General features: G+C 37.9%; 1 protein-coding gene across 7 annotated transcripts in view; it reads left to right on the forward strand.

The window, feature by feature from the left end:
* ENPP3 (ectonucleotide pyrophosphatase/phosphodiesterase 3) overlaps positions 1–24,857 on the forward strand; it is a 105,616-nt gene that overhangs the window by 37,851 nt on the left and 42,908 nt on the right. For all 7 annotated transcript variants that reach the window (XM_063707875.1, XM_063707873.1, XM_063707874.1 and 4 more), the window contains 8 exons: positions 8,361–8,440; positions 11,279–11,398; positions 12,228–12,337; positions 13,908–13,973; positions 15,041–15,113; positions 20,058–20,166; positions 22,367–22,498; positions 22,879–22,910. In XM_063707875.1, the coding sequence (XP_063563945.1) occupies positions 8,361–8,440; positions 11,279–11,398; positions 12,228–12,337; positions 13,908–13,973; positions 15,041–15,113; positions 20,058–20,166; positions 22,367–22,498; positions 22,879–22,910 (722 nt within the window). The remainder of the gene's footprint in view (positions 1–8,360; positions 8,441–11,278; positions 11,399–12,227; positions 12,338–13,907; positions 13,974–15,040; positions 15,114–20,057; positions 20,167–22,366; positions 22,499–22,878; positions 22,911–24,857) is intronic.

Here is a 24,857-nt window from a genome sequence, read left to right on the forward strand (position 1 = left end):
TCTTTCACTTTCTTAGTTAAATTTATTTCTAAGAATTTTATTATTTTCAATGTTTAGAAATGAGATTGAATAGTTAATTATTAGTACATAGAAATGCAACTGATTTTTGTATGTTGATTTTGCATCCTGCAATTTTACTGCATTTATTAGTTCTAAATAAATTTATTTAGAGCTTTCAGTATATTTAGAGCTTCAGTAGATAGTATCATGTCTTCTGAAAATAGGGACAGGTTTACTTCTTTCTTTGCTATGTGGTTGCCTTTTTTTTTTTTTCTTGCCTAATTGCTCAGGCTAGAAGAGTGGACAGTCTTGCTTTGTTACTGATCTTAGGTGGAAAAATTTTCACCATTGAATAGGATGTTAGCTGTAGACTTTTCATATAATCTTTATTATGTTGAGGTATTTTTTTTCTATAGCCATGTGCCACATAACAACATTTCAATCAACAACAGACTGCATATATAATGGCGGTCCCATACATTATAATGGAGTTGAGAAATCCCCATCACCAGCTGGGCATGGTTGCTTATATCTGCAATCCTAGCACTTCAGAAGGCCAAGGAAGGAGGATTGCTTGAGCCAAGGAATTCAAGATCAGCCTGAGCAACAAAGTGAAACCCTGTCTCTACCAAAAAAAAAAAAAATTAGCTAAGCACAATGGGGTGTGCCAGTAGTCCCAGCTACTCAGGAGACTGAGGCAGAAGGATCCCTTGAGCCTAGGAGTTCAAGGTTGCAGTAAGCTATGATCACACCACTGCACTCCAGCCTGGGTAACAGAGCGAGTTCTTGTCTCAAAAAAAAAAAATCCTACCACCTAGTGATGTCATAGAAATTATAATGTCATAGTGCAATGCATTATTCACATTTTTGTGGTGATGCTGGTGAAGACAAACCTACTGCACTGCCAGTCATAAAATAGTACACATATTTATGTACATTACATCATACTTGATAATGATAATAAATGACTGTTACTGGTTTATGTATTTACTATACTATACTCTTTTCAAAAGAGATGGGGTCTTGCATGTTGCCCAGGCTGGCTCAAACTCCTGGGCTCAGGTGATCCTCCCACCTTGGCCTTCCAAAGTGCTGAAATTATAGGCATAAGCCACTGTGCCAAGCTTATGCTATACTTATACTTTGTACGTTATTTTAGAGTGTACTACTACTTATTTAAAAATGTTAACCATAAAACAGCCTCAGGCAGGTTTTTCAGGAGGTATTTCAGAAGAAGGTACTGTTATCATAGAAGATGACAGCTCTATGCATATTATTGCCCCTGAAGACCTTTCAGTAGGGCAAGAGGTGGAGGTAGAAGACAGTGATGTTGATGACCTTGACCCCATGTCGGTGTGGGCTAATGTGTGAGTTTGTATCTTAGTTTTTGACAGAAACATTTAAAAAGTAAAAACAAAAAATTAAAAAACAAAAGCTTATAGAATAAAGATATAAAGAAAATATTTTTTACAACTGTGCAATGTGTTTGTGTTTTAAACTCAGTGTTATTACAAGAGAGTCAAAGAGTTAAAAAAATTAAAAGTTCATAAAGTAGAAAAGTTACAGTAAGCTAAGGTTAATTGATTATTGAAAAAAATACATTTTTATAAGTTTAGTGTATCCTAAGTGTACAGTGTTTATCAAGTCTATAGTAGTTTACAGTAGTGTCCTAGATTTTCACATTCACTCACCACTCACTCACTGACTTACTCAGAGCAACTTCCAGGCTTGCAATCATGATAAGTGGTCTGTATTATATCATATTTTCACTGTACATTTTCTATATTTAGATAGATAGGGATAAATATACAAATATCACTGTGTTACAATTGCTTACAGTATTGAATAGGATAACATGCTGTACAGATTTGTACAATGGACTTTACTATATAGCCTAGGTGCATAGTAGGCTTTACCATCTAGGTTTGCTTAAGTACACCATATTATGTTTGCACAATGATGGAATTGTCTAACAACACATTTCTAGGAATGTATCCCTGTCTTTAAGCAATGCGTGACTGACTGTATTCCTAGTTTGTTGAGAGCTTTTATCATGAAAGGGTGTTGAATTTTATCAAATGCTCTTTCTGCTTCTATTGAAATGATCATGTAATTTTTATCCCTAATTCTGTTAATGCTATATATCACATTAATTGATTTTCATGTGTTGAACCATCCTTGCACCCCAGGGATAAATCCCACATGATCATGGGGTATAATCTTTTCATTGTGTTGTTGAATTTGGTTTGCTAGTATTTTGTTGAATATTTTTGCATCTGTTTTCATCAGGAATATTAACCTGAAATTATATTTTATTGTGTTGTCTGTGTAGCTTTTATATTAGGGTAATGCTAGCCTTATTCATTTGAAAGCATTCTCTTGGTCTTCAGTTTTTTGGAAGAGTTTGAGAAGAATTGGCATTAGTTCTTCAAATTTTTGGTAGAGAAATTGTCAGTGAAGCCATCTGGTCCTGGTCTTTTTCTTGGGAGGATTTTAGTTATTGATTCAATCTCCTTACTGTTTATAGACTTATTCAGACTTTCTATTTATTTAAGATTCAGTCTTGGTACATTGTATGTTTCTATGAATTTATCCATTTCTACTAGGTTATTCAGTTTGTTGGCATATAATTATTCATAGTATTCTCTTAAGAACCTTTTATATCTGCAGTATCAATTGTAATGTCTCCTCTTTCTGATTTTATTTATTTGAGTTTTCTCTCTTTTTCTTGGTCTAGTTAAAAGTATGTCAATTTTGTTTATCTTTTCGAAGAACCAATTCTTAGTTTCATTGATTTATTCTATTGTTTCTGTATTCTCTATTTCATTTCTTCTTGCATCTTTTCTTTTTTCTGCTAGACTTTGATTTAGTTTGTTCCTTTTTCTGTTCCTTGAGGTGCAAAATTAAATTGTTTATTTGAAATTGTTCTTCTTTCTTAACGTAGGCATTTATTACTATAACTTCCATCTTAGAGCTGCTTTTGCTGCATTCCATTTTCATGTTCGTTCATTTTGTTTCAAAATATTTTCTAATTTCTCCTTTGATTTCTTCTTTGACCCATTGGTTGTTCAAAAGTGTGTTACATAATTTCTACATTATTTGTAAATTTTTCAGTTTTCCCTGTAATATAGATTTCTAGTGTTATTCCATTGTAGTTGGAGAAAATACTTGGTATGATCCCAATGTTTTAAATATGTTAAGACTTGTTCTGTGATCTAATATGTGATCTATCCTGGAGAATGTTCCATGCATACTTGAGAAAAACATGTTGTGTTGGGTTTAATGTTCTGTAAGGGTTCTGCTTTAAAAAAAAAACCTGCTGGTAGTTTTATAGGGCTTCTCTTGTATATTGTGAGTTGCTTTTATTTTGCTGCTTTCAAAATTCATTGTCTTTGACTTTTGACATTTGATTATAATATGTCTTGGTGTGGATTTCTTTAGGTTCATCTTATTTAGAATCCTTCAAGCTTCCTGGATCTGGTTGCCCATTTTTCCTCCCTAGATTTGGGCGTTTTTAGCCATTATTTCTTTCTATAAACTTTCTGGTTCTTTCTCTTTTTCTCCTCCGGAAAACCCCATCATGCATATATTAATCCACGTGTTGGTGTCCCACAGTTCTCTTAATCTTTCATCACTTCTTTCCATTCTTTTTTCTTTTTGCTCCTTTGCCTGAATAATTTTTAAAGGCCCGAGTTTGCCTCTCTTTGTTGAAATTCTCACTTTATTCATGCATTGTTCTCATCACCTCAATGAGCATCTTTATGACAGTTGTTTTGAAATGTCTGTTAGGAAAATTGTATCTCTGCTTCATTCAGGTCAATTTCTGAAGATTTATCTTGTTCCTTTGCTTTGAACGTATTTCCCCATTTATTCATTTTCCTTTACTCTCTGTGTTGACATCTGCACGTTGGACAAAACAGTCACCTTTCTCAGTTTTCATGGACCGGCCTCGTATAGGAGAAACCCTCGCCAGTTGGCCTGATCAGCGATTCTGGAGGCCCCTTAAACCTTCATGCTAGTCCAGCCTTGTTTCTTTGTTGTTAGGGGCCCCACGTGTCTAGAGTACGCTAGGTCCCATTGGTGTTCCAAGATGAGTGAAACTTATCTTGGAAGGAAGCCAGCTCCTCGGGCAGTCACCAGAGAATTTGGATCATTAGATGTCTTGTCCAATTCTTTCTCTCCCCAGAGAAAAGTTGGGGTCTGGATTTTGTTTTGTTTTGGTTGTGGGGCTTTTTTTATCTTCTTTCTTTTGCTTTTTTTCTCTGTGCTGTGCCAGGGAGAGGGGCTATGGTGACTAATATGCTACATCAAACCGGTGTGTTTTTCCTCACTGGCCCCCAGGTGACTAGAGTATGCTAGGTTCCATTAGCGCTCCAATACAGACAAGACAGAAAAAGCCAGTCCTTTGGGCAGTCCCTGGAAAAGTTGCGGCATTGGACACTTAGTGCAACTCTTCCTCCCCTGGGAGAAGCTGGGAGTTGGGGTTATTGCCTGATTTCTCTGTGCTGAGCCAAGAGCAGAAGCTGTGGTGAGTGCCTGTGTGCTCGTTAGAATCTCCTCTTTGTTCTTTGTAGCACACAGGGGACTAATAGATGCTGGGTCTCAGCTCTTCTAACTCAAGTGAGTTAGAAGCCAGTTTCTCAGATAGCACCTGGAAAAATTGGAGTGTTAGATGTGTGGTCCAATTTTTTCCCCCTTGGGGAGAAACTAAAAGTTGAGAGTTCTCTCCTGATCATATAGCGTCGTTCTGGGAATGGGTATTATGTCAAAGAAACAGTTCTGCTTTTCCTACTGGTTTCGATGTAACTGGTGTTATACTTGCCTGGTAAGCAGGAGCCTCTCAAGTAGTTTCTGGGTTTCTCACAAAGGGAATTGATTTATGTGTGGCTATTGAATGATTGTGTCTGCTGTGGGAAGAGTCGTCCAAGATTTCCTATTCTGTTATCTTGGTAACATCACTCCTCTTTGCTCTCTTTTGACCCTTCTTCTTTATGTGCCAAGGGATTGAATGCATACTTGCAACTCTGGGAAGACTGAAGCCCCTGCAGAGCTTATTATTCTTTATTTTTTTTTGAGTGCTAGAAATGATACAGGCCAACATTATGGCTAATCTTTCTACAAGGTTATTCTACTAAGTTACATATAAAATGAAAGTACCTATTTTCAGCCTGTGAATACTGGTAAACAGTTTGCTATGTTTTCCATTTGTACAGATATCTTAATAATATTTCATTGTGCCAGTCCTATAAGAATTTCATAAGGACTACATTGTAGTTTTTTTTTGAGTCGGAGTCTCGCTCTGCGTTTTTTTTTTGTTTGTTTGTTTTTGAGATGGAGTCTTGCTCTGTCACCCAGGCTGGAGCACAGTGGCACGATCTCAGCTCACTGTAACCTCCGCTTCTCGGGTTCAAGTGATTCTCCTGTCTCGACCCCCCCCGAGGATCTGGGATTACAGGCACGCGCCACTGCACCGGGCTAATTTTTGTATTTTTATTAGAGCCAGGGTTTCACCATGTTGGCCAGGCTGGTCTTGAACTCCTGACCTCAGGTGATCCGTCCGCCTCAGCCTCCCAAAATCCTGGGATTACAGACGTGAGCACTGTGCTCAGCCTACATTGCAGTTTTGATCTGTACATTCTCTGGTTGCTTTACCTACTCACCTGTTTAGACCTTTGCTGCTTCTTATAGTTCCTAGTTACTATAAACCTAGTTGCATAGGTTTATCTCATTTATATTTTCAGATTATTTTGTTTAGTACTTTCTTTTTTTAATTGTTTTTTTTAGAAGTAAAATACACAGGTAAACATTTTAAGGCAATATTTGAGGGTATAAGTAAAAATAAATGAACAAAACATCTTTCCTGGTCTTCCTACTTTTCCTTTGCAAAAGCAACTGCTCATTGGTTTATTGCGTGTCTTTCCAGTAGTCTGTTCAAGTATAACTTAAATTATTCATATTTGGAAGAAACCATGGTAGAAGACTGTGCTTTCTGTAGACTTTCTTCAGTAGCTGTGGTTCAAGGGCAGGTAATACAAAACGGTAGCTTGGGTCTATAGTCAGCAGATGTGTCTTGTTTATGACATATAACTAGGACGGTGCCATGCTTTTACAATACCGGTAGCTTAATTTGCATTTTATTTTATCCTCTAGCTTTACCCATTTAAGAATTTGAGTCTGCCACCCGTTTCAAGGATATTAAAGCAGAAACTGACTTTATGTATCTGTTCATTGTATGAATTTTTTCCCACTTAAATTATTTTAATTGTGTAAGTGGACTAGATCTCATTTTATTTTCTTGTTATATGACTTCTTAACAATATTAAATGTCTTTCCTTAATTGAGATCAAGATTTACTTATTGGTGGTATTGATTAAATAAGAAAAATAAAGGTTATTTTAATCTTATGTTTTATAAATTAAGTCCTGGAGCAGTTCTCAAACTTAAATACATTAGGATGACCTGGGGTGCTTGTTAAAAATGTAAATTTTTAGCCAGGCACAGGGGCTCACACCTATAATCCCAGCACTTTGGGAGGGTGAGGCAGGTGGATCACTTGAGGCAAGGAGATCGAGACAAGCCTGGCTAACATAACAAAACTCCATCTCTACTAAAAAATACAAAAATTACTTGGGCGTGGTGGCAGGCACCTGTAGTCCCAGCTACTCGGGAGGCTGAACTCAGGAGGCAGAAGTTGCAGTGAGCCGAGATCACGCCACTGCACTCTAGCCTGGGTGACAGAGCGAGACTCCATCTCAAAAAAAAAAAAAAAAAAAAAAAAAAAAAAAAAGAAAGAAAGAAGGAAAAGTAGATTTTTTTGAACTCCCTTTCCTTCTTCTCCTACCTTCCAATCCACATCAGAGAATCCTATGTAGTGGACTTGATATGGGGCCCTAGAAGGTTCTGAAGGAGGAAATTCCTGAAACAGAGGCTGGGAAGGAGACCAATCCCATGTCTATTTGAGAAAACACTCATTGTGTTCAGCAGCAAAGCTTGTGACTTTTTGGATGACAATTAATTTCATGTTTTGTTTTGACCTAAAGAGAATTGATAACGGTGAAGCTTTATTTTAGAAGTAGAGGCAACACAATTTTGCTGTGGAAAATTTATTGTACTTCACTGCTGCAGGGGAAATAGCAATGTGCCCTAGTGGTTCTGACCTCTTTAAACAGGGTTATTGCACAGATTGAAAACAACAGAACAATGAAGCTAAATTACTGTCATACTTTGTGAAACACAGATCACAGGAAACTTCCCTGGTCTAATGGAAACTGTACTAAAAGTAAGAAGCCGTAAAGTTAGCTTAATTTGTAAACAGTACTACATGACATGGGCTTATGCAGTTACACAAGTGAAATCCTTTTTCATTTGTCTAGACAGTAGTGTTGACTTTTGTTATATTAGATACTTTACATGTAAGAACTATCAGCTAGATGCCAATGCTATATAAAGCAAACAAACTGGCAGTGTATAATATAGAGTACATTTAGCTCAGGGGTCAACATGCTGTGGCCCGTAGGCCAAAACTGGTTCACTCTACTCGTTTGTGTATGGCCTGCCATATATACTGAGAATTGTTTTACTTATTTTAAAAATTATTTATTTATTTATTTATTTATTTGAAACAGGGTTTCAAATAAACCTGTCACCCAGGCTGAAGTGCAGTGGTGCGATGACAGCTCACTGCCGACTCCATCTCCTGTGCTCAAACAATCCTCCCACCTCAGCCTCCCGAGTAGCTAGGACTACACAGGTGCATGCCACCATGCCCAGCTAATTTTTAATTTTTATACAGAAATGGGGTTTCATTGTGTTGCTCAGGTTGGCCTCGAACTCTTGAGCTCAAGTGATCTGCCGTCTCAGCCTCCCAAAGTGCTGAGATTACAGGTGTGAGCCACTGGGCCTAGTCTGTTTTACATTTTTAAATGGTTGGAAGAAAGTAAGAATATTTTGTGACATGTACAAATTACCTGAAATTCAAATTTCAATGTCCATAAAGAAAGTTTTATTGGAACATGACCATGTTCATTTGTTTATTTATTGTCTATGGATGCTTTGGGGCCTCAATGGCAGAGTGGAGGTGTTTCAACAAAGACCACATAGCCTTGCAAAGCCTAACATGTGTATCACTGGCTCTTCTAGAAAAAAATCTATACACCTTGATTTAGCTCACTCCTCTCCTAAAAGACTGACATTCCCTGGAATGGAGGAAGCTTAGAGACCAGAATTTCAACATCTTTCCATCTTTAATCCACTTTTTAGTTTGTTTATTTTTCTGAGAGACTTTCATGGTCAGATTTTTAGTTATCCAAAAAAACTGAAGAAGAAACAACTTCCTAATTTCTCACCATATTCTGTTGCAGAAACATGTGGAATTCATTCAAAATACATGAGAGCTATGTATCCTACCAAAACCTTCCCAAATCATTACACCATTGTCACGGTAAGTGCTTGACCCAGTGGTAAGACAGGCCAAAGACCAGAACTGACTACATAAACAGACATCTTTGGGCAGGAACTGACCGAGTTCTGTGACTTACCCTTCTCGAGCACATGTGGGGATAGTTCATGGCTGAATTCAGGCTGGGAAGGAATGGCTCAATATGAGGCCAATCCAGGGCTGTGAGGAATGAACTATGAATAAGTGTCCAGCATTAAGTTAATTCACCTGTGTCGAGCCAAAAACAGACCCTTTGATGTGAGAAATACCATTTTCCTCTGATCTTTCGATTGCCCTTTGTTTGTCTGAGGGTCTGCTGGGAACAGTAGGCTATATATAGGGACAACTACTTTGATGTGGGAAATTTTGTTGTTTCCTAGTCTTTTCATTACAATTAACTTGATAGAACTTCTTTTTCATAAATGAATTCACACTGTCTACATCTCTTTAGATAAAGCAATAAAAGCAAGTGATATAAAAAAGATGTAGGTAGAATGTGTGAAAAGTGTATAAAAAGGTGTAGGTAGAATGATTAAAATGAGCTCAAATTAAAATTATTTAAGATAGATAGATTTATAACACATTTTAAGGCATCAGCTGCCTCAAAGGATATTTGTGTCTTCATTACTTTGAGTTTTAATCTTTTATTACTATGGAACAGTAACTATGACATTTAAATTTTAACCCCCACACAAATGTATGTATGTATTCTCATTACTTGCAGATTCTGTATTTGTGGGTTTGCTTACTCGCTAAAATTTATTTGTAACCCCCAAATCAATAAGTATAGTGCATTTGTGGTCATTGCAGCCATCACAAAGAAGCACAAAAAGTTGAGTTGCCCAATGCTTATATTCCTAGCTAAGGTCTAACCAGGAGACTTTCTGCTTTCTTGTTTTAGCTGTCATACTATAAACAAGTACCATTTTCACAATCTTACTGTCTATTGAATGCCATACTTTTTATATTCTCGTGCTTTTTTGGGGGTGATTTCACTGGTTGAAATTGTCCCCTTACATAGTGCTGATGTGGTTTCTGGTGTTCCTAAGAGCAAGAAGGCTATGAATTGCCTTACAGAGGAAATATGTGTGTTAGGTAAACTTTGCTGAGGCATGAGTGATAGTGAACCAACAATATACATAAATAATGTGACTTTAAACAAAAACACTCATAAAAGAAGGTTATGCATTGATCAGAAGACAAAAATGTCGTAATCAGAGGCTCTCAGGAACCTAACTCTATATTTTTCCTAGGAGCAATGGTTCAGTAATCATTAATTTAGTGTTCATGACAACTTTATAGAATATAACTACTATGAATAATAATAATTGACCATATATACATAAATATATACCATATATACATATATGTATACATAAAATAGGGATTATGCACAAATGCAATTAATTTACTATTTATATATTTTATACATATATATGCATATATATTCATATACATAAAAATGTTCTAAAATAATGACCCTAAAATCTATAGGCATTTAATGAAAATGTGTGGAGTGATTAAATAAATATGTGGGATTGGATTAAATAAATGATTGGATGGATAGGTGGGTGGATGGCAGGGAAGATGGATAGAGACTTGGCAGGCTGCCTTTAAAATGCTGGTAGCACCCTTTAATTCAATTTAGCCAGGATATTTGATATACAGAAAGCTTCTATCTAGTAAATTCCTTGCTATTATTGATAATATAACCAGTGGCTAACCATTATTCTAATATGGGAAACTTTAACAAACAGTTAATTAAACAGTTATTAAGCACATAAAAGTTATATTAACACCATCAGCACAAGCTATCAGCCTAATGTCACTTATTTGCTGCTGTAAACCATAATAGAACTAGAAAAAAAATATATATATATACACACTTGGCCCTCCATATGTGTGGGTTCTGAATCCGTGGAGTCAACTAACTGTGGATTGAAAATATTTGGGTGGAATCAACCTAAATGCCCATCAATGACAGACTAGATAGAGAAAGTGGTACATATACACCATGGAATATTATGCAGCCATAAAAAAGCAAGCTCATGTTTTTTGTGGGAACATAAATGGAGCTGGAGACTATCATCCTTAGCAAACTAAATACTACACATTCTCACTTATAAGTGGGAGCTAAATGATAAGAACTTATTAACGCAAAGAGGAAACAACAGACACTGGGGTCTGCTTGAGGCAGCAGGGTGGGAGGAGGGAGAGGAGCAGAAAATATAACTATTGAGTGCTGGCTTAATACCTGGTGATGAAATAATATGTACAACAAACCCCTATGACACATGTTTACCTAGGTAACAAACCTTCACATGTAAACCTAAAATAAAAGTGGAAGAAAGAGAGAAAGAAAAGACAGACAGACAGACAGACAGACAGACAGAAAGAAAGAAAGAAAGAAAGAAAGAAAATATTTGGAAAAAAATTGCGTCTGTACTGAACATGTACAGACTTTTTTTTGTCACTATTCCCTAAACAATACAACAATGATTGACATAGCATGTATATTGCATTAGCTATTATAAGTAATCTAGAGATTATTAAAATATATAGGAGGGTATGCATAGGTTATATGCAAATCCCAAGCCATTTACTAGCAGGGACTTAAACATCTTCTGATTTTGGTACCTGAGGGAGGTCATGGAACTAATGCCCTATGAAAGCCAAGGGATGACAATATCTCCTGATATGTAAGTTCAGGTCCAGGTGTTTTACATTGAAAGGTATATAGTACCTTTCCTAGGTATGAGTAATAGATCATGTGCTATTTTAATTTAAATTTCTATTTTACTAATATTTTATCTTACATCTTTTTTGAAATTATCATTTTAGGGCTTGTATCCAGAGTCACATGGCATCATTGACAATAATATGTATGATGTAAATCTCAACAAGAATTTTTCACTTTCTTCAAAGGAACAAAATAATCCAGCCTGGTGGCATGGGCAACCAGTATGTAGCATTCTACGCGTGGCAACTGAAGTAACCTCCATTTCTCAGTGTGACAGGAGGACACTCTTCTCACTCAGTGGAGCAAGTTCTATGTCACCCATCTAGTTTCTAAGGGCTGAGGGTGCGAAGGTGTTTTACCACTATTTGTAACTTGAATTTTTAAAACATTTATGGTTGTTAACTCAAATAGTATGTTTAAACTTGGGTGTTGGGTTATAAATGTATCCCTCTGGAAGTTACTCAGAAAGATTATCTGTTAATGTTTTTCCTCATTTTGTTTTGTAAGTCTTTTTTTTTTTTCTTTTTTTTTGAGATGGGGTCTTGCTCTGTCACCAGGCTGGAGTGCAATGGTGTGATCTCGGCTTACTGTAACCTCTGCTTCTCAGGTTCAAGCACTTCTGCCTCAGCCTCCCGAGTAGCTGGGACTACAGGCACGCACCACCACGCCCAGCTAATTTTTTTGTATTTTTAGTAGAGATGGGGTTTCACCATGTTGGCCGGGATGATCTCTATCTCCTGACCTCGTGATCCTCCTGCCTCGGCCTCCCAAAGTGCTGGGATTACAGGTTGTAATTCTTTTAAAGGGAGAGAGGAACCATCCAATTTTACCAGTTTGAAAAAAATGATCTTGCTTCTTAGTAGCTTGCTACGTTTTTGATTTTCGAGGCAGATTCTTAGATAATTATATCTTTTAATTGCTACAAAGATTAAAATTTCAATTTTAATACATGTTGCAACTATTAATCTTGTTTAGTTTCTAGTAAGGTACACCATTTCTACCCAAAGTAATTATTGACTTTCGCTTATCCTAAATTTTCTCTTCTTACAGATGTGGCTGACAGCAATGTATCAAGGTTTAAAAGCCGCTACCTACTTTTGGCCTGGATCAGAAGTGGCTATAAATGGCTCCTTTCCTTCCATATACATGCCTTACAACGGGTAGTGAAGCACTTTCAGATATTCTCCCAGCTAGGCAGAAAGGATCAGGATGTTTTCTGTCTTAATCTTGGCGGCAATTCTATTAATCCAGTTGTTTAAGCCAAAAATCTTGGGAATCACCATTGATTCCTTTCCTTTATGTCACTCAAGCAGTCTCTCAGTAAATGCTTTTGGCTCTAATTAAAAATCTATGTAGCCTGAGAACTTTTTATTACCTCTAGCATTACCACTCTGGTTCGAGCTGTCATCTCTTGCCTGTATTAACTGCAGTTGCCTCTTTACTCATCTCTGCTTCTTATCCTTTATAATCTAGTCTCATCCCACCCACCAGAGGGATTCCTTTAAAATGCAAGTCCAGCCAGGTGCGGTGGCTCATGCCTGTAATCCCAGCAGTTTGGGAGGCTGAGGTGAGCTGATCACCTGAGGTCAGGAGTTCAAGACCAGCGTGGTCAACATGGTGAAACCCTGTCTCTACCAGAAGAAAAAATACAAAAATTAGCTGGGCATGGTGACGCATTACCTCTAATCCTGGCTACTCTGGAGGCTGAGGTGGGAGAATAGCTTGAACCCAGGAGGTAGAGGTTGCAGTGAGCTGAGATCAGGGGATCCTGCAGTGTAGTCCAGCCTGGGCGACAGAGCGTGACTCCGTCTCAAATGAATAAAATAAAATAAAATAAAATAAAATAAAATAAAATAAAATAAAATGCAAGTCCAATTATGGCATTATTTTGCACCAAAAACTTCAATGGCTCCCTGTGTCACTCAGAGTAAAAGCTTACAAGGCCCTGTGTGGCATGACCTCTGGTGTCCGCTTACCTCTCAGACCTCCCCTTCTGCTACTCCCTCGGGTGCTCACTCTGAACTCGTTGGTGGACTTCAACATGCTAGACTTGCTTCTGCTGCAGGACATTGCACTGGCTGTTTGCCCTCCCTGAGATGATTTGCTCCATGGATCCGAATGCCTACTCTTTCCCTGCCTTCCGGCTCTGTTGAAAAATTACCTTCTGAATATTGTCTTACCCCAGTTATACTTAAGATTTAAAATTTCAAACCACCTTCATCTCAGTTACTCTGCTCTAGTTTTTTTTTTTTTTTTTTTTGTCCACAGCATTTATCACCTTTTAATACACTATATAATTTATTTTTATATTAGGTCTATTGTTTGGTACTTGTCTTCCTGCATTAGAATGTAATCTTTGGTTTCCTCACTGATAAATTCTGTTTTGAATGAACAAATAGTATCCAGCAATAGATGTTCAACATATGCATATGCATAAATTTTTAAAAATTGAATGAATGGATCATAATCAATTGTCTTTTATTTTAGTTAGGAGAAACTGAAAGAGAGAAGGGTGGGGTGAAATAAAACAATCTACATTTCTTTTATAGTGCCGCAAGTGTATCTATAAACAGAAATCCCTTTGAATAATACTGAATACCTTCCAGTATTGTGATTATATAGGAACACAAAATGGGTAGCTGAAGATATTAACCTTTCTGAATAGGAATGTAATGGAGTTATTCTTGATCTGATTCATTTTAAAGAATTATTTCTACCCTATTTTTTCAGAAGTGTCCCATTTGAAGAGAGGATTTCTACACTGTTAAAATGGCTGGACCTGCCCAAAGCTGAAAGGTAATGTCTAGTGTCAGAAAAGTGCAGGCATAGTGGCATATATATGGGTAAAAAATGAAGTTTTTCTTTTTTTACTTTAAATTACAATTTTTGGCTATTTTCGAAACGATGTGGCATTGCCTTTTAATGGACACTTTTCATGAATTATTCCTGGCTGGGCAGGGGGTCTCACTCGTGTAATCTCAGCACTTTGGGAGGTTGAGGCAGGAGGATCACTTGAGCCCAGGAGTCCTGGACCAACCTGGACAACACAGTGAGATACTGTCTCTAAAAAAATGTAAAGAAATTAGCTGGGCATGGTGGCACGCAGTTGTAGTCCTAACTACTTGGGAGGCTGAGGCGGAATGATCACTCGAGCCCAGAAGTTTGAGGCTGCAGTGAGTATGATCATGCCACTGCCCTCCAGCCTGGGTGACACAGTGATATCTGTCTCAAAAATAAAAAAAGAAATTATTCCTGGCAGCTGGTAACTTTTTGTTTTCGAAAATGTGGTTGACATTATTGAACAACAGAGATAGAGCCAGCACCAGAGATCAGATGCAAATATCACAGAACCAGAGCCAGATATGGAATGGAGCAGAGCTGGGAGCAGGCCTGACACTCAGTTATAAGGACAGACTCCAAGAGCACAAGGTGCTCCATCAAGCCCATACCCACAGATTGGAGTGAGGGAAGGCTAATCAGGAGCTCCAGGTAAACAGTGCATCAGAAACCAGACACCAGAAGAAAGAACTTGGTATAACAGAGCCAAGAATCAGCAAAAAGTCAGAAACCAGGAAACAGAAAGGACTGAGACACACCAAGAGTGGTCTTAACTGCAAGAACAAAACAGAGTTTCACAGTAGGGGCGTACCACTGCTTGTATCTGGGAAGGTCTTATTTATTTCCTGTTAGGAAACCTATCCTTGCTGGAGCCAAGTAGAACTACTGGGTCTGAACAAGGAGGAGGAGGTTAGAGAGAAAGAAAAGGCAATGGCTAGCAAGCCCAAGATCTACAAAATCCCCCAATCCAGCCTGTATGTTTATAGCAAATGGATAATATATTTCTGTTTCAATTTTACCCCTAGACCCAGGTTTTATACCATGTATTTTGAAGAACCTGATTCCTCTGGACATGCAGGTGGACCAGTCAGTGCCAGAGTAAGTTGTTGTTTTCTTAAAAGAAAAAAAAAATGTAAAATCATCTAACCCTAACCCACAAAACAAGATAGTATTCTTTAACTTCTACTGAGCACAAATGTATTTGATACATACACAAGAAGATCAAAATAGTTAAAGGTATAAAAGGGATGCCATGGTTCAACTGCCTGCTTAACCATAAAATAGTTGAAATTCTAGAAAGGACAACTGCCTTATTAACTATATATTGAGTCATTTGAAAAGCCCTCATTGAATATTAGATGTGGCACTGTTGTTGCATATAATGAAAACATCAAGGCTAGATACTACACAAGCCAATTCATACTAATGTGGTGCATTTCAGGCTAAGTCACCTGCAAGTCCACTGTGGTATATCCAGCTGTCTACTCCCCCACAGTTCATTTATAAGTTCCTTATAATTGGATTTAACATGTTATTGCCTCAGGCAGAGTTGTTTCCCTTCTAGGCTCCCATTATCATTGAAGTGGACTCTCTAATATAAGTTTATTCATTATCTAGGCCATTCTGTTATGATTTTACTACACAAACATAGTCCTTAAATATTGCTTTTAACAAAACAAGCCGTTCTGTCTTCTAAACTCCGCTAAAGCCTCTATTGTCTTGGACACAGTGGAAAGTTGCAAAAGCTGCCATGAATGTGGCATTTCCCCACCCCATGGAAACTCGTTGACAATTGTCCTCAATTGGAATGCAAGCGTATTCGCTCTGGCAGCATGCCTTTGCAATTTCTCAGAAAAGCTTTTTTTAAATTCCTTCCTATTAGGCCAAAATGATTCCTAGTATAGGGACTCACTCAGGCCTCACCACTTTTAAGCCTTGGGCCTCTGTTGTATTCCTGCACAGCGCTAGACTGTATCACAGAATTGTATGCCTTTTCAGGTTACTCTAAGCGTGAACTATCTAAAATATATTCACCATGCCTTCTTTTCCCTTTCTTTCTCTCTCTCTCTCTCTCTCTCTTTCTTTCTTTCCTTTTTTGAGATGGAGTCTTGCTCTGTCACCCAGGCTGGAGTGCAGTGGCACAATCTCGGCTCTCTGCAACCTCCATGTCCCGGATTCAAGCAGTTCTCCTGTCTCAGCCTCTTGAGTAGCTGGGACTACAGGCATGCGCCACCACGCTAGGCTAATTTTTGTATTTTTAGTAGAGACAGGGTTTCACCATTTTGGCCAGGATGGTCTTGAACTCCTGACCTCAGGTGATCCACCTGCCTCGGCCTCCCAAAGTGTTGGGATTACAGGCATGAACCACTGCACCCAGCCATTCTTTTCTATTTTAACTGTTAGCCGTGTTTGATATGATTTGTCCTTTGAGAAGGGACACTCTATTTGCATTCGTTGCACCTTAGGAGCTGACTTGAGATTAGGTACCATGTCCTTTTTTGTTTTTTTTTTTTTTTCCATTCAGTGGTCTAGTTCAAAACCCAAGTACATTTTAAGTATAATTTTGAAAAGTGCTGCAAAGGAAAAGATCGGAGTCCCCCAAGAGATCTATCTAATCAGTCTCAATCTAGTCTAGAGTAGGGTGCAAATTTGGGCTGGTTAGGAGACTCTCCTCTGAGTGACAAAAAGGAAACAGAATTTGCAAGTGGTCTTATTGAGGAAAGAGCTGTGCACATAGGAGGAACACATAAAATGAACAAATGGTCTGACAAACAAATGGCTAGATGGCTCAGCAAGTAGACAGCGTGATCATGGTAAGAATAATAGTAGCAGCTCACCCTTATTTGTGTTCTGCTGTGCCAGAGCTGTTGGACAAGCTATGAGAATTATCTCCCACCAATGTCTGCAGCATTGTGTAACAGGGAAGAGGGATAAGAGGAAGCCCAGAGAAGGAGTCAGGCACCAATCCTGAAGGGCCTTGCAGGTCCTTGCAGTCTAGAAAAAGTACAATAAGAAGCATTGAAGCATTGTAATAAAGGAGGTGACAGGACCAGATCTATGTGTATTTAGAGATCACTTTTATTGTGTAAGAGGAATGAGTTGGAGGAAGCAGGGGAAAGTGGAGAGAGACAGGTTAGCTTTCCCAACATTCCAGAAAAGAGATAACAGTGATTTGGACTAAGGTAGAGGCAAACATTGTGGATGGAAGAAGATATAACTGAGATTCTTTTAGGAGATAGACTTGGCATGACTTAATGTGAGTTGGGTGAGGGGGTTGGGGGATCAAGATTGAGTTCCTAGTTTCTATCATGTGCCAGCAGGTGGTCCCATTTATATTAATAAGACTGCTAAAGCAGGGTAAGTTTGGGGAGATGCTTGTTTTGCAATTGAGGTGCCTGTGATGTCCAAATGAGGATGTCCAGAAGACAAATAAATGTGGATTTAAAGCTCAAAGGAGGTGAAGATCTGGGATATCGGCAGCATATAGATGGTGCACAGAAGTGGAGATGGCCTAAGGAGAAAGCAAAGAGAGAAAATAGAAGGGTTAGGACCAACTGTCACTTAAAACTTGAGAAGAAGAGGCAAATGAATGGAAGTAGAAGGTTTTGTGACTTTCTTAATTATTATTGTTAGTTTTAATCGCATACCTTTATTCAGAGTTAATATGACTTATAAATTGACAGTAAAAAGGCGATTTTAGTTTATTTTGGCCCATTCACTAAGTGGAAAACTTATCACTCAAACTTATCAAAGCTACTCAATTGTTGCCCGTTATAGGAATTTCTTGTTTCTTTCCTTTGGTTGGGTGAGAGTTGGGAACTGGCATTTCACATTCTATGGAGTGTGTACTTCATGACAGAATCTGGGTTCAAGAAATATGTAATGGTTTGGGTTGCATGATCCCTTTCCTGTAAGAACTCATGCTCTCCTTGAGAGGCAGACAGGTACACAGATGATTTCAAAACTGTAAAGAGTCCAATGGCAGCCATATGCCAGGGTGCTGGCAGAGGACAGAAGAGGAGGGGGTTCTTGGTGTGGTTGGGGGAGTGAATCAGATGACTATGTAAAAAGAACGTTATGTCATGACAACAGGTGGAAACAGTAACTCTCGCTGGCAAACCAAAGTGCAGGTCACACTAAGACTGAAGGCCAGGAAAGCATCTTGGAGTTGATGATGGATTGAGCTGTAGATAGAGAGTGGCTTGTGTTCAAGTCCTGCTCTGTCCCTTATTAACTGAAGGACTGTGAACATGTCACTTAACTTCTTTAAACCTCAAGTTTCCTGACCTTTACAACTGACTGTTCCGGTAGCACTTTCCATGAATATTTGCTGTGAGGATTTCAAGAGATAATGCACTAAAGACCTTAACTCTATCAGGCTTGTAAAATTCCTTCTTAAAAAAAGAAAAAGAAGAGGCAATCATTGTTATAATAGTACTCTGAGAGATAAAACATTTATTTCCCCAATCCATTGCTATTATGCTTTCTTATTCACTGGAAAAAAAAAAAACACAGAAAATTTACATCAGTGAAATTTACTTAAACTTTATATTAGTTCCATGATTATATTCATAAAGTGTAGAAAATTAAAAAACACAAAGGCAGTGAGTATAAACAATAAAATAAAAATGAACTCCAATTCTACTATTTAGAGACAACCACTGTCAATAGTACTTTGATATATTTCCTTATAGTTTTCTGTGTACGCATGTTTACTAAGAAATGCTAAATATATTTCAAAACAAAATCAGGATTATGCAATATGTATACAGTTTGGTTTTCATTTTTATTGCTTAACATTGTTTTGTGACTATTTTCCTATGCCATTGTTTTTTTGGGGGGATGGGGAGAGGGAGTTTCACTCTTTCACCCAGACTGGAGTGAAGTGGTGCAATCTTGGCTCACTGCCCCCCCGGGGTTCAAGTGATTCTCCTGCCTCAGCTTCCCTAGTAGCTGGGATTATAGGTGCCTGCCAGCACGCCCAACTAATTTTTGCATTTTTAGTAGAGATGGGGTTTCGCCATATTGGCCAGGCTTGTCTCAAACTCCTGACTTCAGGTGATCCACCTGCCTCAGCCTCCCAAAATGTTAGGATTACAGGCGTGAGCCACCACACCCTGCCCCACTGTTCTTTAAAAGTATCTTTTCATGGATGTAGAGTAAGTCTTCTTAAGAATGTGTCATCATTTACTTTTCCTTGTGGCCAAGCGTGTCAGCTCACACCTGTAATTCCAACACTTTGAGAGGCTGAGGCAGGAGGATACTTGAGCCCAGGAGTTTGAGAACAGCCTGGGAAACTTAATGAGATCGAATCTCTACAAAAAATTAAGGAATTAGCCAGGCATGATGGTGTCCACCTGTGGTGCTAGCTGCTCAGGAGGCTGAGACAGGAGGATTGCTTTAGTCCATAAGATCAAAGCTGCAGTGAGCTGTGATTGTGTCACTGTACTCTAGCCTGGGCAACAGAGTAAGACCCTGTCCCTAAAAATAAATAAATAAATAAATTATTTTTCCTTGCATTTAAATTATAAATCAATAATGTGATGACTGTGTTTGTATGCAAGTCTCCATTTGTACTCCAAGTGTTGACTTAGGACAAATGCCCAGAAGTAGAATCATTGAGTTGCAGATGCTCTTTTTAACTCCCTGGAAACCTATTGTCACATGACCCTCTGGAGTGTATGTGACCCTTAGGCTGTTTTAGAAGTATCTGTCCACTCTTCTTTCTAACTGAGAGCATCACTATGAAAATTTTTACAGTTGAATAGTGTTAGTTGACATTCAACATGGTTTCACGTATTTATTGGCCAGCAGTCTATCTTCCTTTGTAGGAAGTATGATTTAGATTTTTGTTTATAGAAATTTAGGGAATTGGTATTTGATGAATATGGTAGCATGGGTGCTAGTGCTGGGCTCTGAGGTTCTGTTTCAAAACCAGCAATTTCAGAGATGGAGATGTGTTTAATTTTTAATTGATTAGATAACGGTTTGGCTAATTAAGACAATTCATTATGACAATCTTAACTCCAAATTATTTTTTAGGTAATTAAAGCCTTACAGGTAGTAGATCATGCTTTTGGGATGTTGATGGAAGGCCTGAAGCAGCGGAATTTGCACAACTGTGTCAATATCATCCTTCTGGCTGACCATGGTATGCTTTTAAAAAACATTCTTATTTTATCATTGACTATAATTTATCACTTCAGAAATCATACACAAATAATAGTGATATTTTAAAATCTCTACTTCCAGACCTAAAGTCTCTTGAAGAAGCAAGGAATGAATTGTGGTAGAATGTGATGAAAAGAGGACTACATTAAATTTTCTAGTTTAATTATTCTGATACCCCTGAAAACCTACCCACAGACACTATGTTTTGTAAAAGTAGAGTTAATGATATTTAACAGGGATGTGGTTGGGTTTTTATTCCATCTAAAAAGTGCTTTGGGACCTTCTTTCCAGCCATGATTCGTTCATGTAAATTGGCTGCAGTTTACTGTAATTGGCAAGTTTTGCCACACCGTGTGTATTTTTTTTTAGTTATGTAAATAGATGTGTGTTTATTCATAGCTTTTCATCTTTAAAGTTACTGTCACCTCACATTTCTCTACTTGAGGTTAACTCTTGATTTTGGTTAACCTGAATGTTAAAGGAAGTGAAACAGTGGAGACACCCTCTCCCACCTCACGCAAAATGCATTCAAACAGTTTTGAAGTACATATGCACTCATTCTACAGGTATTTTTTTTTTTTTTTTTTTTGAGATAGAGTCTCGCTCTGTCACCCAGGCTGGAGTGCACTGGCCCAATCTTGGCTCACTGCAAGCTCTGCCTCCCGAGTTCATGCCATTCTCCTGCCTCAACCTCTCGAGTAGCTGGGGTTACAGGCGCCCACCACCACGCCCGGCTAATTTTTTTGTATTTTTAGTAGCGATGGGGTTTCACCGTGTTAGCCAGGTTAGTCTCAATCTCCTGACTTTGTGATCCGCCCACCTCGGCCTCCCAAAGTGCTGGGATTACAGGCGTGCGCCACCGGGCCTGCCCTCTACAGATATTTTTTTAAGTGCCTACTCAGTGATAGGCACTTTCCTAGATGTGGAGTAGATCCTTCCTAGCTACGGTGGTCAAACTGTCTTCTTAAGGAGGACATTTAAAGTCAAGCCCCAATATCTGTGAAGGGACCAGCCATGGGGCATGAGGAAGAAAAATAGTGTGTCTGCAGAACTTTTGGTCATATTTTAGAGCATCCAGATAATGGGAAACATAGTAATGTATTTTTAAAATTTCTAAGGTAGTTCCCTAACACTTTGCCTTATTGTTTTAAAATTAAATGGAAACTTTTGATGTACATTTTGTTAAAAGAAATTAATTAAAATAATAATTTATATGCAAGCCAGGCACCATGGCTCAGGCCTGTAATCCCTGCACTTTGGGAGGCTGAGGTGGGTGGATCACCTGAGGTCAGGAGTTTGAGACCAGCCTGGCCAATATGGTGAAACCCCATCTCTACTAAAAATACAAAATTAGCCAGGTGTGGTGGCACATGCCTGTAGTCCCAGCTACTTGGGAGGCTGAGACAGGAGAATCACTTGAACCCGGGAAGTGGAGGCTGCAGTGAAGCGAGATCACACCACTGCACTATAGCCTGGGCAACAGAGCAAGACTCTGTCTCAAAAAAAAAAAAAAATTCATGTGCAGTCTGAAAAGTCTTCAAATAAAAAAGGTTAACTACCAAATCTTTTTATAGCACGTACTCCTTATATAAATTTACATTACTTTATACTTTTTTTTGAGACAGAATTTTGTTCTGTCACTTAGGCAGGAGTGCAGTGGCACAATCTCGGCTCACTGCAACTGCCACCTTCGAGGTTCAAATGATTCTCGTGCCTTAGCCTCTCGAGTAGATGGGACTATAGGGGCACGCCACCATGCCTGGCTAACGTTTGTATTTTTTGGTAGGGATGGGGTTTATCATGTTGGCTAGGCTGGTCTTGAACTCCTGGCCTCAAGTGAGCCGCCCACCTCAGCCTCCCAAAGTGTTAGGATTACAGGTGTGAGCCACGGAGCACAGCCTAAATAATATACTTTTAAAGGTAAAGGTTATTTCCATTAACCTATTATACATTGAACAAATGATCTGTTTATGATACCCATCTGTTCTTCCCTCAAACATGACCCTTCTCCACTGCCACAATTTTCTGCCAGAGTAGAGTAATAGGGTGAATTGCGTAAATTCTCAGTGAAGCTTAGTTTGAGATCTGTAACATAAAATGTCTTCTATTTGACAAGACAGAAATCAACCGTTGCCATTTATATACATTCAGTGGGTTATTATGATTATTTTTTTATTCAGGAATGGACCAGACTTATTGTAACAAGATGGAATACATGACTGATTATTTTCCCAGAATAAACTTCTTCTACATGTACGAAGGGCCTGCCCCCCGCATCCGAGCTCATAATATACCTCATGACTTTTTTAGTTGTAAGTATGAAGACACCTATATGAAAAAAAGAGTAAAACTGAAAATGAATAACCATAGTCCACTAATTCTGAGAGGAAGTTGGGATTATCAGACCCTCTGCTGACTTCTTGAGAAGACCACAGAGAAACAAGTGGGAAATTCCCATGCTTAAGTACAGTCTATAAAGTCTATGGTAATATCTAATATTGTTAGGTTGAAATATATCCTACTCAGTTCTAAATGCTAAAATAATTCTTTGCTTGAAATAATTTTTAATATAATTTTACCAGATCACAGTTATTAATAAGTGAATGTATCAAATTCACCTGAGTGGTTCACATTCTTTGCATTTGTTCGTTATCAATTGTAATGTCATTTATTTCTTTTTCTTTTGAAACAGTTAATTCTGAGGAAATTGTTAGAAACCTCAGTGTAAGTATACAATACTCTTAATACATATATTTAAGTTAATGCAATGACCTTAATCTGGGTTTTTGAGAAATTCATATTGTATATTTCTAAGTCTAAGCTACTTGGAATTTATTTTTAAACCTTCCATCAACATTATTTTATATGCATATTAGTTGCTTTTATCTTAATTGTTTTCATTTTGGAGCTGACACATCCACAGAAATTAGCTTGCAGTAATAGTAGCACTAAATCCTGGCTTATATTGAAAGGGCTGATGTCCCATTCAAAAGGGTTGCATTAGTGAGCTTCAGGTAGCATTGTCTTTCTCATTTTTTGTGTGACTAATATAAGAGGATAGTGAATTATACCTCTTACAGATCTTTTTTTTACAAGTCAAAAAGATAATCTCTTCACTCACTAAGTATAATTGCAACTGCTTTTGATTGGTTCCCACATCCCAAATTGTAAGTAAATGAGTAGAGAAACTTCCAGATATCTTAAAGCAATATTTTTGAAAGTAGAATTCACTACTCCTAGAGAGACCTGGAATGGTCTTCTGTAATAGTTTTGTTATTTATTTATTTATATTTATTTTACCTTTACAATGTTTGCCTTTATTAACTTTTTTAAAAAAATTCAACTTTCATGTTAGATACAGAGGGTACATGTGCAGATTTGTTACATGGGAATATTGTGTGAGTCTGAGGTTTGTAATATGGAACCTATCATCCTGGTAGTGAGCATTGTACCCAATAAGTAGTTTTTTAACCCATACACCTCCTCTTCCCTCTAGTAGTCCACAGTGTCTATTGTTCCCATACTTACGTTCACGTGTGTTCAGTGTTTAGCTCCCACTTATAAGTGACAACATGCAGTATTTGGTTTTCTGTTCCTGCATTAATTTGCTTAGGATTATGGCCTCCAGCTCCATTCATGGTGCTGCAAAGGACATGATTTCATTCTTTTTTTATGGCTGCATAGTATTCTATGATGTATATGTACCACATTTTCTTTATCCAATATACCATTGTTGAGCACCTGGGTTGATTCCATGTCTTTGCTATTGTGAATAATGCAGCAATACACATATGAGTTTATGTGTCTTTTTGGTAGAATGGTTTATTTTGGTGGAGGGGTATATCCCCAGTAATGGGATTGCTGGGTAGAATGGTATCTCTGTTTTAAGTTCTTTGAGAAATCTCTAGATTGCTTTCCACAGTGGCTGGACTAATTTATACTTCCATCAACAGTATATAAGTGTTCCTTTCTCTGCAGCCTCACCATAGCATCTATTGTTTTTTGACTTTTTAGCAGTGGCCATTCTGACTAGTGTGAGATGGTATCTCATTGTGGTTTTGATTTGCTGACAAAAACAAGCAATTGGGAAATAACATAATAAACGGTGCTGGGATAACTAGCCAGCCACATGAACATTGAAACTGGACCCCTACCTTTTGCCATATATAAAAATTAACTCAAAATGGATTAAAGATTTAAATATAAGACCTCAAACTATAAAAATCCTGGAAGGCAACCTAGGAAATACTCTTCTTGACATGGGTCTTGGCAAATAATTTTTGGCTAAGTCCCCAAAAGCAATTACAACAAAACAAAAAATAGGTGAGACCTAATTAAACTAAGAGCTTCTGCATAGCCAAAGAAACTATCAACAGAGCAAACAGCCTACAGAATGGGAGGAGATATTCACAAACTACAACAAAGGCCTAATATCCAGAATCTATAGGGAATTTAAACAAATCAACAAGCAAAAAACAAATAACCCCATTAAAAAGTGAGCAAAACAAATGAACAGACACTTCTCAAAAGAAGACATACAAGTAGCCAGCAAACATGTTAAAAAATACTCAGCTTCACTAATTCTCAGAAAAATGTAAACCAAAACCACAATGGAATAGTTTTTATAGTTATATATTTAAAATATATTCACAAATATTTATCTACTACATG

The sequence above is a fragment of the Gorilla gorilla genome, chromosome 5, assembly GCF_029281585.2.
Source record: "Gorilla gorilla gorilla isolate KB3781 chromosome 5, NHGRI_mGorGor1-v2.1_pri, whole genome shotgun sequence".
In the NCBI taxonomy this organism is placed as follows: domain Eukaryota; kingdom Metazoa; phylum Chordata; class Mammalia; order Primates; family Hominidae; genus Gorilla; species Gorilla gorilla.